The 24,696-nt window shown below is 47.1% G+C and overlaps 1 protein-coding gene across 1 annotated transcript in view; it reads left to right on the forward strand.

Annotated features, from left to right (window-relative positions):
* Positions 1-1,913: 1,913 nt before the first annotated feature.
* LOC120370245 (protocadherin gamma-B5-like) overlaps positions 1,914-24,696 on the forward strand; it is a 44,241-nt gene continuing 21,458 nt past the window's right edge. Inside the window, exon 1 of the mRNA XM_039484631.1 lies at positions 1,914-4,535. Within this exon, the coding sequence (XP_039340565.1) occupies positions 2,064-4,535 (2,472 nt within the window). The 5' untranslated portion in view covers positions 1,914-2,063. The remainder of the gene's footprint in view (positions 4,536-24,696) is intronic.

Here is a 24,696-nt window from a genome sequence, read left to right on the forward strand (position 1 = left end):
ATGGGGTGGGATCTGAGAATTCTTTCCTGGGTTCTGGCTGGTGAGTCTTGCCCACATGCTTAGGGTTTAACTGATATTTGGGGTCGGGAAGGAATTTTCCTCCAGGGCAGATTGGCAGAGGCCCTGGAGGTTTTTCGCCTTCCTCTGCAGCATGGGGCACGGGTCACTTGCTGGAGGATTCTCTGCATCTTGAAATCTTTAAACCATGATTTGAAGACTTCAGTAACTCAGGCATAGGTTAGGGGTTTGTTACAGGAGTGAGTGGGTGAGATTCTGTGGCCTACATTGTGCAGGAGGTCAGACTAGATGATCATAATGGTCCCTTCTGACCTTAAAGTCTATGAGTGGTTCTTTAAAACCAGTTTCATCAAGCAAAGGGTTCTTCTGATCCCAAAGGACCAGCCACACACCCAGGTCAATATACAACTCAGATATTACCCAAAAATCATGCTGTTGCCAATCCTTTAGTATCTAAAATCTAAAGGTTTATTTATAAAAAGAAAGATTAGAGTTAAAGCTAAATTTAAAATTAGATATTAGATGAAATTTACATTTGCCTTTAGGAATAACTCCATCTAGAGAGCAGTCATAATCCAAGCAGAAGATGATGAAGGGATGGATAATTGTGAGGTCTGTGTCGGAAACAAACATGCCTCACTTCTTTGCCATACAGACATGGCAGGAAAGAAATTTTCTTGGCCTCCTCTAATAACCTTAGTGTCTGATGATCCCTTCGAGATGATCTCTGAACTGCCAAATGTATTAACAAATCTGGGGTTAAGTATATACATGTAAAATTCTTAGTAATAGTTAGTTATCAAACCGCTTGGGTGAGAGTTTCTGCTAACTTTCTTTTCATAAGCAAATGAGAAAAAGAGGTTCCTCCCCTTGTGTTTAAATGAAGGAGTGAAGTATCTACTGATACAGTTAGGTGAATTTTCCAGTAACAGTTAATAAGTTATAACGTAACACTCCTGATCTTTGCTATATGTTCTCTTATCTCCAAGTAATAATAAGATACTTTTGTATTTATATCTATATCTATTGGAAAGGGGCTGGGGAGGGGCTAAAGGGCTCCTTGTGAGAACACCATGACATGCATTCTAAGGATGCGAACTGAATTTTAAACATTTCTTTCTAAAATTAGTTTCCGGTGGATTATGCCTTAGTTTTTAACTGACTGCCACTTCCGATGTATGATTTCATTTTAATTATGTTTAAAGTTGCTCTTTTCTCTGAGATAGAGTGATCTGCTTGCCTTAGACAATAGTTTAAGTTATTTAAAATTAATGTCATAGTTCCATATTAAAGCCAGGAATTAAGTTCTGAGTAAGGGTTTGGTTATAGTAATGAAGAGTATTAATGTATCTTTATTAGCTATAATGTTTGGAGTCTATTTTCTTCTATATCCAGAAACAGTTTATCTTGCCTCCAAGAAAATATTTAATAGGCATACACAAGATCTCAAAGAAATATGGGTAATGGGGTCTTATTCCCGAATGGGAACTTGTTGGAATATTCAGAAAGCGATAGCATTTGTTTTCAGAAGCTCCGTTTTTCTACGTTGAATCAAACTGTCCAGTTATACCCCAAATGAAAATACGATGAGTAAATTTATCGGTATAAATTTGCTTGCATTTCGAGTACTGTTGTATCGGTTGGTTTGACAAAGACTTTTTTTGTTTTAAGTAGTTCTTTACATTATTACCTTCGATATTTATTCAAATAAATTGGGGGTCAGAGTTAGTCTCTATTCAGTGCCATATAGTTGCATTATCGAGATCCGCCTAGCTGCAGATCTCCGGCTGAGACGCAGAGTGTCGCTGTTGTCCAATGAGGGAGCGGCAGCTGGGGGTCCACTGCAGATTCCGGCAGTATCGCAGTCAGCCTGTGCAGAGCGGAGAGGAGAGATAGCAGAGACATATCCACACAGACTTGCTGAAAACATCAGTCTCTGACAGGCGTTTCCATGAAATATTGAGAAGAGAAGCAATTTTATTTATTCAACCTTATCGCAGAAGGTTTCAATTTAGCTGGAATCTAAAACTCCCAGTCCGTTCGGAATGGACGAGGAGAACAATGCAGTGAAATTAAGAGGGACATGGATAAAAACAAGAGACAGAACCAGGGGTCGGAGATACGAATGGCAAGTACTGTATTTTCACTTCTTATTCTCGTTGTTCTGCCCGACGCTCTCTGAGCAGCTTCGCTATGCGATTCCTGAGGAAATGGCCAAAGGTTCCCTTGTGGGGAACCTTACCAAGGATTTGGGGATGAATGTCAGTGGACTGTCATCCCGGAGCCTCCGTATTGTCTCTAGTTCAAAAAGGCAGTATTTCGTCATTGGTGCAGAAACTGGAAACCTAAATGTAAATGACAGAATAGACCGGGAAGAAATATGTGGAAAATCTCCCCTTTGTGTTCTAAATCTCGAAACGGTGATTGAAAACCCTTTCAGCGTTTTTCATGTGATTATAGAAATCCAAGATATTAACGATAATCCGCCGTATTTCACCAGAAACAATGTTGATTTTAAAATAAGTGAGTCCGCGCTACCCGGGGCTCGGTTTCCATTAGAAATGGCTCAAGATCCCGATGTTGGGATCAACACAGTACAGAATTACCAGCTCAGCCAGAATCAGTACTTTGCCTTGTCAGTGAAGGAGAGCACAAATGGCAATAAATACGCAGAATTAGTTCTGGGTAAGCATTTGGATCGGGAGAAGCAAAGTTCCCATCACTTGATGTTTACGGCTGTGGATGGGGGGGACCCAGTCAGAACTGGGACTGTTCAGATAAAGATTAATGTTACTGACGCCAATGACAATCCTCCCGTATTTACTGAAGAGATCTACAAAGTCAGCCTGAGTGAAAATCTACCACGGGGCTTCTTAGTGCTTCAGGTGAAGGCCACTGATAAAGATGAAGGGTTACATGCAAAGATTGTCTACTCTTTTAGCAACATGCCCGACAGTATATCCAAACTATTCAAGATGGATCCTGATAACGGAGAAGTTATAACTAAATGGAATCTGGATTATGAAATGGCAAACAACTTCTTATTGGATGTGGAAGCGACCGACGGCGGAGGTCTGACTGCTCACTGTAAACTTCAAATAGAAATTCTTGACGAGAATGACAATGCCCCAGAGATAACGCTGACATCTGTGTCCAGTATAGCCCCCGAAGACTCTTTGGCGGGGACAGTGATAGCTTTGATCAATGTCATTGATAAAGATTCTGCTGAAAACGGAAAGGTAATTTGTCATTTAGAAGAAAAATTGCCTTTTAAAATAATATCCTCTTCTAATAACTACTATAAACTCGTCACAGACAGCACCCTGGACAGGGAAAGGACCCCGGAGTACAATATCACAATCACAGCCACAGACAACGGCTCTCCCCCCCTCTCCACCCAGAAAACCATCCTATTGCAGATCTCGGATATCAATGACAACGCCCCGGTCTTTGAGAAACCTTCCTACACCGCCTATGTGCCAGAGAACAATCCCTCGGGGGTCTCTATTTTCAGTGTAAAAGCCTCAGACCGGGATCGGGACCGGAACGCTCGAGTCACTTACTCCATCCTGAGCAGCAACCTCCAGGAGGTGCCTCTCTCCTCCTACATCTCCATTAACTCCCAGACCGGAGCTATATATGCCCAGCGCTCCTTCGACTACGAGCAATTCCGGGAGTTGGAAGTACAAGTGCAGGCCCAAGACGGCGGGTCCCCGCCTCTCAGCAACAATGTCACCCTCAGGGTGTTTATTCTGGATCAGAATGATAACGCCCCTCGCATCCTGTACCCTTCCCTGGCAGCCGATGGCTCCGCCTTGTTCGAGATGGTCCCTCGCTCGGCCGAGGCAGGTTATCTGGTGACTAAGGTGGTGGCGGTGGATGCTGACTCAGGACACAATGCCTGGCTCTCCTACCATCTGCTCCAGGCCACGGAACCGACGCTCTTCAGCATGGGGCTGCACACCGGGGAGATCCGGACAGCCCGCGCCTTTGCGGACAGAGATGCTATGAAGCACAGGCTGGTCACCCTGGTGAAGGACAACGGGCAGCCGCCTCTGTCAGCCACAGTGACACTCAACCTGGTGTTTGCCGAGAACTTCCAAGAGGCCCTTCCGGAAATGAGCGACCAATCAGGTGACTCCGCATCTCAGTCTGATTTACAGTTTTATTTGGTGCTGGCTTTAGCCTCGATCTCATTTTTATTCCTCCTGACAGTGACACTGGCCATTGTGATGAAATTGCAAAGGTCAGGAAAAGCCACCGTTCTTCGATGTTTGAATTCTGACATTTATTCCAATGACCATCCCAGTTATCCACCGAACTACTGCGATGGGACTTTACCTTATTCCTATAATCTCTGTTTAGCCACAACTACCAGTGATAATGGCCTTAATTTCTTGAAAACCGATGGTCAGAATGATACACCAGGGAATATTCTTTGCAGTAATAACTCTGGAATGTTGTATCTGAGCAGCAACCGTAACGACCCAAACTCTCAATCCGAAACTCTACCGAAGGTGAGCGAATGAACTGATCCGTTATTGTTCTTCTTAATATTTGCCATGTCTCGGTATTTTTAAAGGAAACCTGATTATTGATTATCTTAATTAAAATGTTTAGTATCTAAAAGATCGTGTGTTAATCCCGAAGAAGTATTTTTCGTTTTGTGTTTTTTATTTATGTTGACGTAGCATTTAGTTGGAGATAGTGAATTTTTGAGAAGTGTATTTTGATATGATTGTGATATTGGCATGCCAAGTTCCAGCTCATGCTAAGGTTCCACGTTTTAACTGAGACCTGACAGATACAGAGCTGGAATCTATGTAGCTCACTTGTGGGTTAATATTGATAAAGTAGGTATTAGAATTAAAAGAAAGTGTTTAGACTGTATTGACTGCTTGTGAGTTGTTGAAGCAGCAAAGAATCCTGTGGCACCTTATAGACTAACAGAAGTTTTGCAGCATGAGCTTTCGTGGGTGAATACCCACTTCTTCGGATGCAGCTCATGCTGCAAAACTTCTGTTAGTCTATAAGGTGCCACAGGATTCTTTGCTGCTTCTACAGAACCAGACTAACACGGCTACCCCTCTGATACTTGTGAGTTGTTGTCTGCATTAATCTTACTTGTTATATCTATGTTCCATATTATAAGGTAATATTTGAGCCGTTGTATTGTGAGCCTCTGTGACGGTATGAATTGCCACGTGGAAGAGGGACATCAGTTAGTGTGAAGAGAGTCTCTTGTACTGTAATTATGCCCATCTTTAAAGAGGATACCCATGAATATCAGACATTCTAAGGGGTCATTTATTCTAAGGGGTCATTTTAATGAGCTCTATTACTGTGTGAAACCACCACCTTTTGGATTTACATGTTCCTATTTATTCTTTAATTAGTACTTTTTTTAAGTATCAGAGGGGTAGCCGTGTTAGTCTGGATCTGTAAAAGCAGCAAAGAGTCCTGTGGCACCTTATAGACTAACAGACATATTGGAGCATGAGCTTTCGTGGGTGAATACCCACTTCATCGGATGCATGTAGTGGAAATTTCCAGGAGCAGGTATATATATGCAAATAAGAAGCAGGCTAGAGATAACGAGGTTAGTTCAATCAGGGAGGATGAGGCCCTCTTCTAGCAGTTGAGGTGTGAAAACCAAGGGAGGAGAAACTGGTTCTGTAGTTGGCAAGCCATTCACAGTCTTTGTTCAATCCTGAGCTGATGGTGTCAATTTTTTTATGTTTTTTTAAGTTTAAGCTAAAGTGTTTTATCCTTTTTAGAGAAAAATAGATCTTTAAAAAATGTACTTTTGGCCTTTAGACAATTGTTGTGTCCTTTATTTGTTAGTATCCTAGTATCTCAGCAAGAAGTGCCATAATATAGAAATGTGCTGTGGCTTTAAGTTGTTTAGGGGATATCTGTTTTGGTCTAAAGGTTTATTACTTAACACTTTTGCAGTGGTATTTGTTGCACAATAGCAGATGATTATTCATGATGTACCAGTGTTCCAGTGGCTCTGCACATGTACACACGTAACCTGATATTCACTTTCAGTGTTCCCTAGCAGCATTTAATTAGCATGGAATATCATTGTATCTGTATTTACATGAGGAACACTATCTATAAAGTTGTTCATTAATTGTAGCAGGTGCTTCATTCCATGGTAAGTGATGTTACATATGGAACTGGCATGTTTGTGGATGAGGTGTTCCTCGTTCCATATCATATGTAAATATAATTATGGAGTAAAACTTGGCTCCAGAAGAGCCCTAGCTCATTCTATTTGATCTGTCTTTTTGCAGTTTTTGTGATATGGACAGTGCATTAAATGAGATAAAATATTTATAAGACCATTCCCTCAGTTATGTCACAGTATTTTCTGGGCAGCGCATTCAACTTCTCCCTCAGAAATAGCTCTAATTTCTTTGTTCTCTCATAAAAAAGAAAATTCAAAAATCTGTTTTGTCATACAAAATAATATATTAAAAATAAATTAGGTTGCCAAGTGACATGTTTTATAGTGTGGAAATGTCAAAGTTAAGGTTGTCAATGCAACCCTGTTGTGAATATATAGTATGGTACAGCCTTTTATTTCATGGTCATATGCTACTTTTTATTAAGAGACTATGCCTCAGTCAGAACCTGTAAATTGAACGGTGAATTAATCAGTGTTCTGCAGTGAACTAAGCAAGGACTCACTGAGTGCAGAAGTTGAACAATGTGCAATGAAGGTGGCAATGATCTGGTGGGATCATGCAGGAACAGGGAGACCTCCTGATTCATACTGAGAAAGTAGGGCAATCAGCTAGTTATCTTAGGTGTCTGTACCCAAACTCAAGAAGCCTGGTAAACAAGCAGGAAGAATTGGAAGTCCTGGCACAGTCAAGGAACTATGTGATTGGAATAACAGAGACTTGGTGGGGTAACTCATATAACTGGAGCACTGTCATGGATGGGTATAAACTGTTCAGAAAGGACAGGCTGGGGAGAAAAGGTGGAGGAGTTGCATTGTATGTAAGAGAGCAGTATGATTGCTCAGAGCTCCAGTATGAAACTGGAGAAAAGCCTGTTTAGAGTCTTTGGGTCAAATTTAGAGGTGAGAACAACAAGGGTGGTGTCGTGGTGGGTGTCTGTAATAGATCACCAGACCAGGAGGGTGAGGTAGATGAGGCTTTTTTTGGACAACAGAATTTTCCAGATCACAGGTCCTGGTTCTCATGGGAGACTTCCATCACCCTGACATCTGCTAGGAGAGCAATATTGCAGTGCACAGACAATCCAGAAAGTTTTTGGAGAGTGTTGGGGACAACTTCCTGGTGCAAGTGCTGGAGGAACCAACTAGGGGCCATGCTCCTCTTGATCTGCTGCTCACAAACAGGGAAGAATTGGTAGGGGAAGTAGAAGTTGGTGTCTACCTAGGTAGCAGTGACCATGAGATGGTCAAGATCAGGATCATGACAAAAGGAAGAAAGGCAAGCAGCAGAATACAGACTCTGGACTTCAGAAAAGCAGACTTTGACTTCCTCAGGGAACTAATGGGCAGGATCCCTGGGAGGCTAATATGAGAGGGAAAGGAGTGCAGGAGGGCTGGCAGTATTTTAAAGAAGCCTTATTGAGGGCACAGGAACAAACCATCCCAATGTGCAGAAAGAATAGCAAATATGGCAGGTGATCAGCTTGGCTTAACCATGAAATCTCTGGTGATCTTAAACAAAAAAAGAAAGCTTACAAGAAGTGGAAACTTGGACAGATGACTAGGGAGGAGTATAAAAATATTGCTCAAGCATGTAGAGATGTAATCAGGAAGGCAAAATTGGAGTTGCAGCTAGCAAGGTATGTGAAGGGTAACAAGAAGGGCTTCTACAAGTATGTTAGCAACAAGAAGGTGGTCAGGGAAAGTGTGGGATCCTTACTGAATGGGGGAGGCAACCTAGGGATAAATGATGTGGAAAAAGCTGAAGTACTCAATGCTTTTTTTGCCTCGGTCTTCACAGACGAGGTCAGCTCCCAGACTGCTGCACTGGGCATCACAGTATGGGGAGGAGGTGAGTAGTCCACAGTTGTGAAAGAACAAGTTTAGAAAAACTGGACATGCACAAATCCATGGGGCCAGATGGAATGCATCCAAGGATGCTGAGGGAGTTGGCTCATGTGATTGCTGAGCTATTGGCCATTACCTTTGAAAACTCATGGCTAATGGGGGCGGTCTCAGACGATTGGAAAAAGGCAAATATAGTGACCATCTTTAAAAAAGGAAAGAAGGAGAATCTGGGGAACTACAGACTGGTCAGTCTCACCTCTGTCTCCAGAAAAATCATGGAGCAGGTCCTCAAGGAATCCATTCTGAAGCATTTGGAGGAGAGGAAGGTGATCAAGAACAGTCAACATAGATTCACCAAGGGCAAGTCATGCCTGACTAACCTGATTGCCTTCTATGATGAGATAACTGGCTCTGTGGGTATGGGGAAAGTGGTGGACATGATATATCTAGACTTTATCAGAGCTTTTGATACAGTCGCCCAGAGTATTCTTGCCAGCAAGTTAAAGAAGTGTGGATTGGATGAATGGACTATGAAGTGGATAGAAATCTGGCTAGATGTTGGGCTCAACAGGTAGTGATCAATGGCTCCGTGTCTAGCTGGTAGACAGTATCAAGGGGAGTACCCTAGGGGTTGGTCCTGGGGCCAGTTTTGTTCAACATCTTTATTAATGATCTGGATGATGGGATGGATTGCACCCTCAACAAGTTCACGGATGACACTGAGCTTGGGGGAGAGGTAGATTTGCTGGAGGGTAGGGATAGGGTCCAGTGTGACCTATACAAATTGGAGGATTGGGCCAAAAGAAATCTGATGAGGTTCAACAAGGGCAAGTGCAAAGTCCTGCATTTAGGATGGAAGACTTCCATGAACTGCTACAGGCTGGGGACCGACTGGCTAAGCGGCAGTTCTGCAGAAAAAACCTGGGCAGTACAGTGGATGAGAAGTTAGATATGAGCCAACAGTGTGCCCTTGTTTCCAAGAAGGCTAACAGCATATTGGGCTGCATTAGTAGGAACATTGCCAGCAGATTGAGGGAAATGATTATTCCCCTCTATTTGGCACTGGTGAGACCACATCTGGAGTATTGCATCCAGTTTTGCTCCCCCACCCCAGTACAGAAAGGATGTGGACAAATTGGAGAGAGTCCAGCAGAGGACAACAAAAGTTATTAGGGGTCTGGGGCACATGAGTTATGAGGAGAGCCTGAGGGAACTGGTCTTATCTAGTCTGCAGAAGAGAAGAGTGAGGGGGGATTTGATAGCAGCCTTCAGCTACCTGAAGGAGGGTTCCAAAGAGGATGGAGCTAGGCTGCTCTCATTGGTGGCAGATGACAGAACAAGGAGCAATGGTCTCAAGTTGCAGTGGGGGAGGTCTTCTGAGTGCTTGATTTCACAACTTTAATATTCCTTTAATGTAGGGTTCAGCTTTTGATGTTTCCATTTCTCAATGTATATTCCTAGGTTTTTTTAAAAAATAATTGTTGGGAAAAATCAGAAATTCTGTTGTGTGGAACCATATTAACCTGCCACATGGGTCATCAGCAAGGTTGGGACCTTCAAAGCCACAATGTTATCCTCTCTGTGGACCAACCACTAAAGAGGGAATAGACAAACATTTCCCCAGTGGGTTTCACAGCTATTTGCTAGACAGCAGAGGACTGCTGAGACTCAGAAATTCTGTGTTTGGTTCCAACTTCTGAAGAAAAGTGTGCTGTAGTGATTACAGACCCTTACTTCCTGTTCTTCCCCAAGCAAACCCTTTCTGAGCTTTTCGCCTCCAGCCTGTACTTCTCCCGGTCATTCTCAAAGCCCTGCTGTCATCTCAGGCCTGGTCCACACTAGGACTTTAATTCGAATTTAGCAGTGTTAATTCGAATTAACTGTGCACCCGTCCACACCAGGAAGCCATTTAATTCGACATAGAGGGCTCTTTAGTTCGAATTCTGTACTCCTCCCTGACGAGGGGAGTAGCGCTAAATTCGACATGGCCATGTCGAATTAGGCTAGGTGTGGATGCAAATTGACCTTAGTAGCTCCGGGAGCTATCCCACAGTGCACCACTCTGTTGACGCTCTTGACAGCAGTCCGAGCTTGGATGCTCTGACCAGCCACACAGGAAAAGCCCCGTGGAAATTTGAATTCCTTTTCCTGTCTGGCCAGTTTGAATCTCATTTCCTGTGTGGACGTCGTGGCGAGCTCAGCAGCACAGGCAGCGATGCAGAGCTCTCCAGCAGAGGTGTCCATGCAATCTCAGACTAGAAAGAGGGCCCCAGCATGGACTGACCAGGAAGTCTTGGATCTCATTGCTGTGTGGGGCGATGAGTGCTTTCGGAGCTGCGCTCCAACAAGCGGAATGCAAAGACCTACGAGAAGGTCTCCATAGCCATGGCACTCAGAGAATACAGCCAGGATACAACGCAGTGCCGCGTGAAAGTCAAGGAGCTGAGACAAGGCTATCAAAAAATCAGAGCGGCAAACGGATGCTCCGGAGCCCAGCCCCAGACATGCCGGTTCTACGAGGCACTGCATGCCATTCTCGGTGGGTCTGCCACCACTGCCCCACCAGTGTGCGTGGACTCTGAGGATGGGATACTGTCGACGGACTGTTCCTCGGAGATGTTCACGGACGGGGAAGATGAGGAGGATGAGGCAGTCGACAGCGCTTACAATGCTGATTTCCCCGACAACCAGGATCTCTTCATCACCCTCACTGAGATCCCCTACCAACCCTCCCCAGCCGTTACCCCGGACCCTGAATCAGGGGAAGGATCAGTCGGTAAGTGCTTTAAACATGCAAACATTTTTTCTAACAGAACAGGAATATTAACTATGCGAAAAGAAGGTCATTATATATGGGGATGGAACAGAAATCCTCTTGGGAGATTTCCGAGAAGCTCTCCTGCAGGTAATCGAAAAGCCTCCGCATGAGGTTCCTGGGGAGAGCTGCCTTATTGGGTGCTCCGTGGTAGCACACTTTTCTGCGCCAGGCTATCATCAGGTACTCCGGGAGCATTGCCTCCACGAGCATGGCCGCATAGGCCCCTGGTTTGTGCTGGCTTTCACGCAGCATGCACTCTCTATCTGCCTCAGTGACCCTCCTCGGGGTGATCTCGCTCGGAGACTCCTGCATTTAATTACAGTAATTTGTGTACTATTAGTATTGGGAGTGCTTCACTGTTCCTTTGCATAACAATGAGCGTCACTTTACAGCCACGTGGTGGAGGCTGCAGAGTGGCATTATACAGGGATCTTTCCCAGGGAACAGACGCGAGGGGGTGCAACAGGGGCAGAGTTTATGCTTTCAGGATTGCCTGTAGCAAGAGGACAGTGGTATACATTGACTTTTAAGCAGACAAAAATTTTTGGCTTACCATGCCTGGCTGCTCCACGGATTCTGCTGTCCCGCCCCGCTTGTCTGGTCTGCAGTGCAATCCCCCAGGCAATGAAAGCGAATTCCGAAAATTCGAACTTTCCCTGAGTGAGTGCTGTGCATGGTCTTGTTCACAGAGACTGACTAGACTATGTTTCCTCTTTGCGGAAATGTATCTTTATAAGGAAGTCAATCCCTTTTTCCCATCACACAGCTGCACCTGTATCCCGACCTGCTCCAGCATGCCCCTCAGAGAGGCTGGCGCAGATTAGGCGGCGCAAGAAAAAGACACGGGACGAGATGTTCGCAGAACTTATGGGCTGCTCCCGAGCCGAGGCGGCCCAGCAGAGCCAGTGGAGGGAGAACCTCTCCCAGCAGCAGCGCTCACACAGTGAACGGGAGGACAGATGGCGTCTGGAGGACCAGCAGGCGACTCAAACGCTGCTTGGACTAATGAGGGAGCAAACAGACACGCTCAGGCGCCTTGTGGATGTTCTGCAGGACCGCAGGCAGGAGGACAGAGCCCCCCTGCAGTGTATCTGCAACCGCCCTCCCCCGCCACAAAGTCCCATACCCACCTCACCCAAAATAACAAGAAGGAGGTGCACCAGGGGCCGTGAAAACTGTCACTCCACCCCAGCAGAGTGCTCAAGTACCAAAAAGCTCTCATTCGCTAAATTTTGAGAAGTCCTTCCCTTCCTGGATCACCCAAGCCCAAATCCCAGTTTCGTTCCCTCACTGTGTAATTGATTATTAAAAATAGTTTGCAGTTCATTACTGTTTCCGTCATGTTTCTTTACAGAAGACTTTGTGTGAAGGGGGGGGAGGGGCTTGGTAATTGCATAGGACAGTCACCATTACCTGGATACATACACGGGGGCAGGATCTACAGCAGGTCACACACACATAGTGCAGTCACTAGGCACCCTGGTCGTCTGGGAGGTGTTTTTCATGTTCTGTGCATAGGCGGAAGGTGCCCTGCTCCAGCTATATTTGGAGCTGGGTCTCTCCCCCGCTCCTGCCTGGATCGGGGCCTGGCCCCCATGGGTCTCCCCCCCGCCCCGCCGCGCTCCGTACCTGCCTGACAGTAGAGCGGCTCCCCGCAGAAATGCTGTCTGGTGCCCCAGGGTCCTAGTGCCTGCCATTCAAAAATGGCAAGGCAGGCTGCCCTTACCCTGCCCTTCCACCATAGCCCTGAGCCTCTCCAATGCCCCAAACCCTCAGCCCCAGCCAGAGCCCTCATCCCCCTACACCTCCTCCCCCGTCCCACACCCCCCGCACCCCTTCCTACGCCCCCACCCCCAGCCCAGAGTCTGCACCCCTCACCCCTTCCTTCACACCCACCTGTAAACATCCTGCCCCCAGTCCTCCCCCGCCACAAGGCCACATAGCCCCTGCACACAGAGTCCCAAAAAGGAGGGATGGCAGTCTCCGTTGAAACAACCAGTCCGGCAGTGCAGAGCGCTCTAGGGGCAGGAGCCTGTCATTCCTCGAGTGTAGAAGTGGTCTGTACATCACTGCACACCCTACCCACCACAGTCTGCGTCCCTGTTTCAACCCTTTAATGCGAATTCATTAGTAAAGAAAACATTGCTAATTAAAAATATTCCATTAACTTTATTTTTAAACGTGTGTTGGAAGGGGGGAAACGTGGTGAACGGGGTATGTCACCGCAGAAGAAAGTCAACAGTAACTGAAGCAGGGGCAGGTTCAGCTTCTCTGTAAAGAAACTGAACAGTCACAGGTTACCCCGCTCACTGAGGAACCTAGTTTTCAAAGCCTTCCGGATGCACAGCGCTTCCCGCTGGGCTCTTCTAATTGCACGGGTGTCTGGCTGAGCGTAATCAGCAGCCAGGCGATTTGCCTCAACCTCCCATCCCGCCATAAAGGTCTCCCCCTTGCTCTCACAGAGATTGTGGAGCACACAGCAAGCAGCAATAACAATGGGGATATTGCTTTCGCTGAGATCCGAGCGAGTCAGTAAGCTTCGCCATCTCCCCTTGAGACGTCCGAAAGCACACTTCACCACCATTCTGCACTTGCTCAGCCGGTAGTTGAAGAGCTCCTTGTCACTGTCCAAGGCGCCTGTATAGGGCTTCATGAGCCAGGGCATTAGCGGGTAGGCTGGGTCCCCGAGGATCACTATAGGCATCTCCACATCCCCAACACTTATTTTGTGGTCCGGGAAGAAACTACCTTCCTGCAGGCGTCTAAAGAGACCAGAGTTCCTGAAAACACGCGCGTCATGAACCTTGCCCGGCCACCCGACGTTGATGTTAGTAAAACGTCCCCTATGGTCCACCACTGCTTGCAGCACCATTGAAAAGTAGCCCTTTCAGTTAATATACTGGCTGGCCTGGTGGGCCGGTCCCAGGATAGGGATGTGAGTCCCATCTATAGCCCCACCGCAGTTTGGGAATCCCATCGTGGCGAAGCCATCTATGATGACCTGGACGTTTCCCAGGGTCACTACCTTTGAGAGCAGTAGCTCAATGATTGCGTGGGCTACTTGCATCACAGCAACCCTGTAAACAGGTCGACACACCCCTGCGGCGCCTCCTGCTGGTTGCTCTGCGACTTTAGCTCAGTCCAGCCCTGGAGCACCCTCTGCAGGCCGGTGATCCACCTGTTCGTAGGCCCCCGTGTCCCTCCCTGGACCCGGTGCCCTTTTACATGGGGTGCTGCCTCCAGCAGTAACCCCTTTCTCTCTGGGTCTCCCCTTCTGTCTCAGGGAACCCCCACCCTCTATCCCTACCTTGCCTCAGTATTTGGCTACTGCCAGTCATTGTCTAGCCCCACACTCTGGGGTAGACTGCAGTATCAGCCTACTCATCACAGGCAAAGTTGGGTTTGGACCTGCTGCCTTGGCCTACCCCTAGGTTGCCTCCTGCAACCCCCAGTACCTATTGGCCCACTACTAGGCCGCAGCCTGGGGCTGTCTAGGCTGGAGCTCCCCGGCTCCTCAGCCTTCCCCAGCCCTACTGCACTCAGGTATCTAGTCTCAAGCTCCTAAGCAGCCAGGCCCATCCCTCTCTGAAGGCAGAGAGAGACTGTCTGGCTTCTGGCTTCCCTGCCTTCTTTTAAAGCCCTGCTGCTCAGTTTGGGGCGTGGCCCCAGCTGCAGCCACTTCCCCAATCAGCCTAGCCTGAAGGCTGTCTTCTCAAGCCCTGCCAGGCCACTTTGTAAACCCCTTCGGGCAGGAGCAGGGTCCACCCTGCTACAAACCCCCACGGTAGATTTGCCCACGCCAAAGCGGTTCGCTACTGACCGGTAGCTGTCTGGCGTGGCAAGTTTCCAGAGGGCTATGGCCACTCGCTTCTGCACACTCAGGGCTGCTCGCATGCGGATGTCCTTGCGCTTCAGGGCAGGGGACAGCAAGTCACACAGTTCAAGGAAAGTGCCCTTACGCATCCTGAAGTTTCGCAGCCACTGTGATTCATCCCAGACCTGCAGCACTATGCGGTCCCACCAGTCCGTGCTTGTTTCCCAGGCCCAGAATCGCCGTCCCATAGCATGAACATCACCCATTGCCACCATGATCTCCATGGCGCGGCGTACCATGCTTTCTGAGAGATCTGTGCCACTCTGAGACTTCATGTCCTCACCGCGCTGCCGGGGCCTCCTCGCCCAATTTCTCAGCATCTGACTGTTGAAGAGGTGGACGATAAGGTGCGAGGAGTTGACAACGGCCATAAGTGCAGCGATGATCGCAGCGGGCTCCATGATCGCAGTGGAGTGCTGTGGCGTCCGCGCTGTCACTAACAGGAAAAGTGCGCGAACTGATTTCCCGCCGGCGGGAGTGACGGTTGAATGCTGACAGTTACCCAAGACCACCCTCGACACAGTTTTCCCCCCAGCATGCATTGGGGGGAAATCCCAGAATTCCAATGGGCAGCGGGGAGTGCGGGAACTGTGGGATAGCTTCCCACAGTGCACCACTTCCAAAGTCGACGCTGGCCCCATTAGTGTGGAATCACAAAGTCGAATTAGTGTCCTTAGTGTGGATACACAAATTCGACTTTGTACGGTCGATTCCACAAATTCGAATTAAGTTGAATCGAACTACTCTTGTAGTGTAGACATACCCTCAGTCTCCCACAATCCCTGTGTATTCAAGTGAGGCTACCCCTTCTTCAGTCTGTGTTTGTGCTTGTAAGAGGGGCCATAAGATCACAACAGAGACAGTCTCCTTTCTCTCAGTTCCACTTCTATCTCCATCTGCACAGCAGAGACCCTTGTGCTGGTCCAACACCTTGTGCAGTTTATTTATATATGAGTCCCACCACCTTCACCACATACATGGCACCTTTCCAAGCATAGGGGAGAGCAATCTCTCTCTCCCTCTCTGTCTGCTTTCCCCTTTTTCATTTCCTTCCTGTGCCTATTCATGGGCTCTGGCTAATGGCTTTATTAGCCTTTCTGCCCTGTCCCAACCATAAATGAAGCACAGGTCTGCCTCCTCAACTCCAATCTGCTATGCCTGATTGGAGCTGCTGTGATGACTCAGGTTTCATACCTAGCACTCTATCATAGTCACGCTGTGGTGGTGGCACATGTGCAGTCCCATTGCATCTGTGGGGATAGATCATTCTCTATTCAGACAGAATCTTTAGAGAATAGAGCCGCTTGCTTCTAAACCTCTACTGAGAATGTGCAAACTCTGATTTTTCATAAGTTTATAACTCATCTAAATGCTTGCAAATCTTCACAGGGACTGCAAAAGGCACAATCCTATACTACGGTGCCCACCCAGTAAATTTTCCCTGATCAAAAGCATCAGGGCAGGAGAGCTTCTCAATTAAATGGTTCTAAGATTTTTTTCAATATGAGAAAAACAATGTTTTCCCCTAATTCCATTCTCAGAAATGGATGAACTGTTTTAGCTGAAGGTTGGAAAACATTCAGCCTGAGGCAGCATGGCAAATTTCAGTCCAAAGAATTACATTTGACAAAGTTTAGCAACTGAAAAGAGAGTTTTATAATGGCAAAAGTTAAGTACTCCCAAATAGGCATTGCTACCTGTTCTAATTTAATGGAATTAATTACATTATTGTGTATACACAATATTTAGCCTTCTTTTTTGCTTAATAAGTTGTTTAAAGATAAGTTTCATACCCTTTATATGTTCACCGAACATTAGTCAATTTATGTATGAGATGAATGAGTGAATGAATGAATGAATGAATGAATGAATACTAGTTTCACCCATATGAATGTCTCCATTGACTAAACCGGGTGTTGAATCAGCCCCAGAATGAGACAGAATTCCCATAGAAATAGAAGTAGCTGGACATGTTATTTACAGGCTGGCTCTAACTTTTTTGTCACCCCAAGCAAAAAAGAAGAGCGCCGCCCTGCCGTACCCCGCCCCCCCGCGAGCGCCGCGCCACCAAAACCCTGCCTCCAAGTGCCACGCTGCCCGAACCCTGCCCCGCTCCGAGCGCCGTTCTGCCCCAAGCCTCTACACCCCCTCCGAGCACCGCACCAGCCCCCGCCCCCCCAGCACCACACTGCCTGAAGCTCCGCCCCCTGAGCGCCACGCTGCCCGAATCACTGACCCCCGAGCACCATGCTGCCTGAAGCCCCGACCCCATTAGAGCACCGCGCCACACCAAGGCCCCGCCCCCCCGAGCACCGCGCTGCCCCAAGCCCCTGCCACCCAAAGCCCCGCCCCCGAATGCCACGCTGCCCGAAGCCCCGACCCCCAGGTGCCATGCCGCCTGAAGCCCTGACCCTCTTACAGCGCCGTGCTGAGGCCCCACCCCCCCTCTGAGCACCGTGCTGCCCCAAGCCGCTGCCCCCCCTCCAAGTGCCGCACCAGCCTCCCCACCCCCAGTGCCGCACCAAGCCCCTGCCCCCCCAGTGCCAGGCCGCTGAAACAAAAAAAAAACCCTCCAGCGCTGCCCTGATGAACCAAAAAAAAAACAAAATGGAGCATCACCCTGCCCCAAGGTGCTGCCCCAAGCACATGCTTGGTCGGCTGGTGCATGGAGCTGGTCCTGTGTGGATAATTTTCTGAAAATATCCATTCAACATGCAGCGGTGGTCAAAAAAGCAAACAGAATTTTGAGACTCATAAAGAAAAAGCTAGATAATAAGACAAAAAATATCATATTGCTGCTATATAAATCCATGGTACACCCACATCTTGAATACTGGGGCCAGATGTGGTCACCCTATCTTAAAAAAGATATATTGGAATTGGAAAAGGTTCAGAAACGGGCAATAGAAATGATTTGGGGTATGGAATGGCTTCTGTATGAGGAGAGATTAATAAGACTGGGACTTTTCATCTTGTAAAAGAGACACTTAAGGGGGGATATGATTGAGGTCTATAAAATTATGACTGGTGTAAAGAAAGTAAATAAGGAAGTGCTATTTACTTGTTTGCATAACACAAGAACTAGAGGTAACTAAATGAAATTAATAGGCAGCAGGTTTAAAACAAACAAAATGGAGTATTTTTTCACACAATGTACAGTCAGTCTGTAGAACTCTTTGCCAGAGGATGTTGTGAAGGCCAAGACTATAACAGGGTTCAAAAAAGAACTAGATAAATTCATGGAAGATAGGTTCATCAATGGCTATTAGCCAGGATGGGCATGGATGGTGTCCCTAGCCTCTGTTCTCCAGAAGCTGGGAATGGGTGGCAGGGAATGGATCACATGATGATTATCCATTCTGTTCATTCCCTCTCGGGCACCTGGCATTGGCCACTGTTGGAAGACAGGATACTGGGCTAGCTAAATCGACCTTTGGTCTGTTCCAGCATGGCCATTCTTATGTTCTTATGTTCAGATTTCAATCAGCATGTCTATAAAGTGAGTGCTAGGAAAATGTGCCCATTGGCGCTCTGCTACTTACAGCAAATGCCACTGATCTGGATGAAGGCACAAACACAGATATAACAAACTTGTTCAGAAAAATCACAGAAAAGAGTTCCAGAATGTTTCAAATGGATTACAGTTCAAATTGATACAGTTCTGCGGCGATCTGGAAGCCTACTTTCGCCGTCTCCAACTCAAAGAATACTTTCAGGACAACACTGAACAGCGCACTGATACACAGTTACCCTCCCACCAACAGCACAAAAAGAAGAACTCCACATGGACTCCTCCTGAGGGTCGAAATGACAGTCTGGACCTATACATTGAATGCTTCCGCCGACGTGCACAGGCAGAAATTGTGGAAAAACAACATTGCTTGCCTCATAACCTAAGTCGTGCAGAACGCAATGCCATCCACAGCCTCAGAAACCATCCTGACATTATAATCAAAGAGGCTGATAAAGGAGGTGCTGTTGTCATCATGAACAGGTCTGACTACCAAAAGGAGGCCGCCAGACAACTCTCCAACACCAAATTCTACAGGCCACTGCCCTCAGATCCCACTGAGGAATACACTAAGGAACTGAACCATCTACTCAGGACACTCCCTACACTAACACCGGAACAAATCAACATACCCTTAGAGCCCCGACCAGGGCTATTCTATCTACTGCCCAAAATCCACAAACCTGGAAATCCTGGACGCCCCATCATCTCGGGCATTGGAACTCTCACTGAAGGACTGTCTGGATATGTGGACTTTCTACTGAGACCTTATGCCACCAGCACTCCCAGCTATCTCCGTGACACCACTGATTTCCTGAGGAAACTACAATGCATTGGTGAACTTCCAGAAAACACCATCCTGGCCACCATGGATGTAGAGGCTCTCTACACCAACATCCCACACGCTGATGGAATACAAGCTGTCAGGAACAGTATCCCTGATGATGCCACAGCACAACTGGTTGCTGAGCTCTGTGCCTTTATCCTCAGACACAACTATTTCAAATTTGATGACACTATATATCTCCAGATCAGTGGCACCGCTATGGGCACCCGCATGGCCCCACAATATGCCAATATTTTTATGGCTGACCTGGAACAACGCTTCCTCAGCTCCCGTCCACTCACGCCCCTTCTCTACCTACGCTACATTGATGACATCTTCATCATCTGGACCCATGGGAAAGAGACTCTGGAAAAATTCCACCACGATTTCAACAGCTTCCACCCCACCATCAACCTCAGCCTGGACCAATCTACACGGGAGGTCCACTTCCTAGACACTACGGTGCAAATAATTGATGGACACATTAACACCACCCTATACCGAAAACCTACCGACCGCTATGCCTACCTTCATGCCTCCAGCTTCCATCCCGGCACACCACAAGATCCATTGTCTACAGCCAAGCACTGAGGTACAACCGCATCTGCTCTAACCCCACAGACAGAGACCAACACCTACAAAATCTCCACCAAGCATTCTCAAAACTACAGTACCCGCACGAGGAAATAAGGAGACAGATCAACAGAGCCAGACGTGTACCCAGAAGCCTCCTACTGCAAGACAAACCCAAGAAAGAAACCAACCGGACTCCACTGGCCATCACATACAGTCCCCAGCTAAAACCCCTCCAGCGCATCATCAGGGATCTACAACCCATCCTGGAGAATGATCCCACACTTTCACAGGCCTTGGGTGGCAGGCCAGTCCTCGCCCACAGACAACCTGCCAACCTGAAGCATATTCTCACCAGTAACTGCACACCGCACCATAGTAACTCTAGCTCAGGAACCAACCCATGCAACAAACCTCGATGCCAACTCTGCCCACATATCTACACCAGTAACACCATCACAGGACCTAACCAGATCAGCCACACCATCACCGGTTCATTCACCTGCACGTCCACCAATGTAATATATGCCATCATATGCCAGCAATGCCCCTCTGCTATGTACATCGGCCAAACTGGACAGTCTCTAAGGAAAAGGATAAATGGACACAAATCAGATATTAGGAATGGCAATATACAAAAACCTGTAGGAGAACACTTCAACCTCCCTGGCCACACAATAGCAGATCTTAAGGTGGCCATCCTGCAGCAAAAAAACTTCAGGACCAGACTTCAAAGAGAAACTGCTGAGCTCCAGTTCATCTGCAAATTTGACACCATCAGCTCAGGATTAAACAAAGACTGTGAATGGCTTGCCAATTACAGAACCAGTTTCTCCTCCCTTGGTTTTCACACCTGAACTGCTAGAACAGGGCCTCATCCTCCCTGATTGAACTAACCTCGTTATCTCTAGCTTGCTTCTTGCTTGCATATATAAACCTGCCCCTGGAAATTTCCACCACTTGCATCTGAAGAAGTGGGTATTCACCCACGAAAGCTCATGCTGCAGAACGTCTGTTAGTCTATAAGGTGCCACAGGATTCTTTGTTGCTTTTACAGATCCAGACTAACACGGCTACCCCTCTGACAAATGGATTACAGAATGGGTGAAATATCAGTTCATCAGAATCTAGATTATTAAGAATCTCAGTTACATGAAATGGAGGTCTGGACTCAGGACAAGGGAGAACTGTAGGCAAGGGCCAAGGTAGTGATAGTAGGATTGGATGTGAATGATAACACACTGAATATTACACTAATGACTTTCATCTTGTTAGTAGCTGAAAAATCTCCCCTGGTGGACTGTGATCGCCCTTTTACATGTGCATGGATGAGATAACAGACAGAATGGGGAGGTCTGGTGCTCCGTCACAGACAGACTTATATTTATACTAAAGAAATCATTTGACAATCACTATAGTTTGGTGACTGACAGAACCCTGGACAAAGAGTAGGTCTCGAGTCAGATTACAATGTAAATATCACAGGCTTAGACTGAGGGACTCCACTCTGCAACCACCTTCCTCCCACTAATTATGTTGGACAAAAAATACAACCTGCCGGTCCTCAACCAATCATAGAATCATAGAATCATAGAATCTCAGGGTTGGAAGGGACCTCAGGAGGTCATCTAGTCCAACCCCCTGCTCAAAGCAGGACCAAACCCAACTAAATCATCCCAGCCAGGGCTTTGTCAATCCTGACCTTAAAAACCTCTAAGGAAGGAGATTCCACTACCTCCCTAGGTAACCCATTCCAGTTCTTCAGCACCCTACTAGTGAAAACGTTTTTCCTAATATGCAACCTAAACCTCCCCCTCTGCAACTTGAGACCATTACTCCTTGTTCTGTCATCTTCTACCACTGAGAACAGTCTAGATCCATCCTCTTTGGAACCCCCTTTCAGGTAGTTGAAAGCAGCTATCAAATCCCCCCTCATTCTTCTCTTCTGCAGACTAAACAATCCCAGTTCCCTCAGCCTCTCCTCATAAGTCATGTGCTCCAGCCCCCTAATCATTTTTGTTGCCCTCCGCTGGACTCTCTCCAGTTTATCCACATCCTTCTTGTAGTGTGGGGCCCAAAACTGGACACAGTACTCCAAATGAGGCCTCACCAGTGCTGAGTAGAGGGGAATGATCACATCCCTCGATCTGCTGGAAATGCCCCTACTTATACAACCCAAAATGCCATTAGCCTTCTTGGCAACAAGGGCACACTGTTGACTCATATTCAGCTTTTCGTCCACCGTAACCCCTAGGTCCTTTTCTGCAGAACTGCTACCCAGCCATTCGGTCCCTAGTCTGTAGTAGTGCATGGGATTCTTCCGTCCTAAGTGCAGGACTCTGCACTTGTCCTTGTTGAACCTCATCATATTTCTTTTGGCCCAATCCTCTAATTTGTCTAGGTCCCTCTGTATCCTATCCCTACCCTCCAGCGTATCAACCACTCCTCCCAGTTTAGTGTCATCTGCAAACTTGCTAAGGGTGCAGTCCACACCATCCTCCAGATCGTTAATGAAGATATTGAACAAAACCGGCCCCAGCACCGACCCTTGGGGCACTCCACTTGATACCGGCTGCCAACTAGACATGGAATCATCCTATACTTCCTGTATCACAGAGAATAATCCCAAGGGGGCTTCCATTATCACTTTAAAAGCAAATGATCCCAACTAGGAAGAGAACGCTAAAGTCACATATTGTACTCAGAGCGCAGATAGGAGAGGAAACAGAGCAGAGGAACAAGCACACACATTCACTACAATAAATCCTCATTACAGGAGAAAATGGATCATTAAGGAGCAAATGCTTCAGTGTTTTGGCTGTGATATTTCTAATCATATGGGAGATTCAGCAGTTGAATATACCAGACATAGGCTTATCTACACTACAAAATTAAGTCGACTTTATCGAGCCTCCAAATTAATTAAATTGATTGTGGGTGGCCACACCATGCCTATTGTCTTGATGGAGTGTGCCCTCGCTAACAGTGCCTGCATCGATATGCATAAAGCAGTGCTTTGTGGGAAGCTATCCCAAAGTGCAACTTGCCACAGTGTGTTTTGAGACGTTTGTTCAATGCCTCATGGGATCAAAACATTGTCACAGGGGAGAATGGGGACATTGCGGTGGGGCAATAGATGGCACACATATCCCCATCTTGGCACCAGACCACCTTTCAAAAGAGTACATAAACCAAAAGAGATATTTTCAATGGTGTTGCAAGTGCTGGTGAATCACAGGAGGCGTTTCACTGTCATCAGTGTAGGATGACTGGGAAAGGTTTATGACATGCACATCTTTAGGAACTTGGGTCTGTTAAAAAAGATGCAATCCAGGACTTCCTTTCCAGACTACAAAATGAACATTGATGATGTTCAGATGCCTATAGTTATCCTGGGGGATCCAGCCTACCCTTTGCTCCCAGGGGTCATGAAGCCATACACCAGCCGTCTGGACAGCAGTAAGGACCTGTTCAACTATAGACTCAACAAGTGAAGAATGGTGGTTGGTCATTTAAAAGGGCACTGGAGAAGTTTACTAACAGGGTGGGACCAGGGCTGGCTCCAGGTTTTCTGCCGCCCCAAGCAGAAAAAAAAAACGGGGCAGCGCGATCGCACCACTCCACTCTTTGGCGGCAAGTCAGTGGTGGGTCCTTTGCTCCGAGAGGGACTGAGGGACCCGCCACCGAATTGCTGCTGAAGACCCAGACATGCTGCCCCAATAGTGGCTGGAGGGCCGCCCCTCGGTATTGGCCACCCCAAGCGCCTGCTTCTTTAGCTGGTGCTTGGAGCCGGCCCTGGGTGGGCCCTTAGTGAAGAGAACATTCCCATGGTTATAGCTGTCTGCTGTGTGCTCCATTATATCTGTGAAAAAAGAGGGGAAATTTTCTGCAGGTGTGGGCAGTTGAGACAGATCACAGGACAGCCATTTTTGAGCAGCCAGACACCAGGGCAATAAGAAGAGCACAGCAAGGGGCACTGCATATCTGCGAGGCTTTGAAAAGCCATTTCAGTAATGAGTGACAGTAATGTGAGCTGCTTGTCTGCACTGTGCTTTCCCAAACCTTCATCTGGCTTGTATCACTTGTTGTCCCTGTAAAGCCAACCCCCTGCCCAAGCTCACTGCTTCTGTTCAGTAAAGAACATTTATTTCTCCAATCCATTTACTTTATTTAACAAACATAAGTAAAGAGGGAGAACAGAAAAAAAAGATAACCTTGGGGAAAGGGGGTTGTAAAGTTAGAACGGGAGAAACGTTTTTAGCTGTGTAACATAACACCGCATTCTAGATCATCAAAGGTCTGTGAATGGGAGCCTTCTGTTCCTTGTACCCTCCCCTCAAGTTAAGTGAAAGGGATAATGGACTTTTCATCCACGCCTCATGGAACTCTTGGGGGAGAGTGATTCTGCATCAGGCAATGCTGGCTGGCTGTCCACCAGGGTCTTCAGAGGAACTCTACCCTCCTGCTTTTGTTCCTGCAGTTCAACCAGACTCCTCAACATGTCTGCTTGGTCCCGAATAATCTGAAGCATTGCATCCTGTGCTGCACACTCTTGGTCATGGGAGGCTTTCGTGCTATCCATGTCCAGGTCTAACTTCTCAGACAGTGAAATCCTGCACACTCTCAGCTCTGTGTCAGCTGTCCTGGAGGCGTTTATTATCTCAGTGAATATGTCCTCCCGTGTTCTCTTTCTCCTTCTGCTAATCAGCAAAAGTCTGCTTTCAGGTGTTGATGACATGCTGAAGGACACATTTCCAGCTGTCTATTTTGGGAAAAATAAAGGAGCCATTGTACATGAATAAAATGTTTCCACAGCAAGGCTGTTTTTATAAAAAAAGAGATGATGATGACGACAGAATTAATTCAGGAGTTGCATGGGAAAGTGTCCTACCATGGTGGAGGAAATAAGACTGCCCTGCCCAGAAACCTTCTGCAAAGGATTGCAGAGTACCTCCATGAAAGTTTCCTAGAGATATCCATGGAGGATTCCTTGACTGTCCCAGTCCACATAAACATTCTTTTCTGGGGGCCACCATCT

The sequence above is a fragment of the Mauremys reevesii genome, linkage group 8 (genome assembly GCF_016161935.1).
Source record: "Mauremys reevesii isolate NIE-2019 linkage group 8, ASM1616193v1, whole genome shotgun sequence".
Lineage (NCBI taxonomy): Eukaryota > Metazoa > Chordata > Testudines > Geoemydidae > Mauremys > Mauremys reevesii.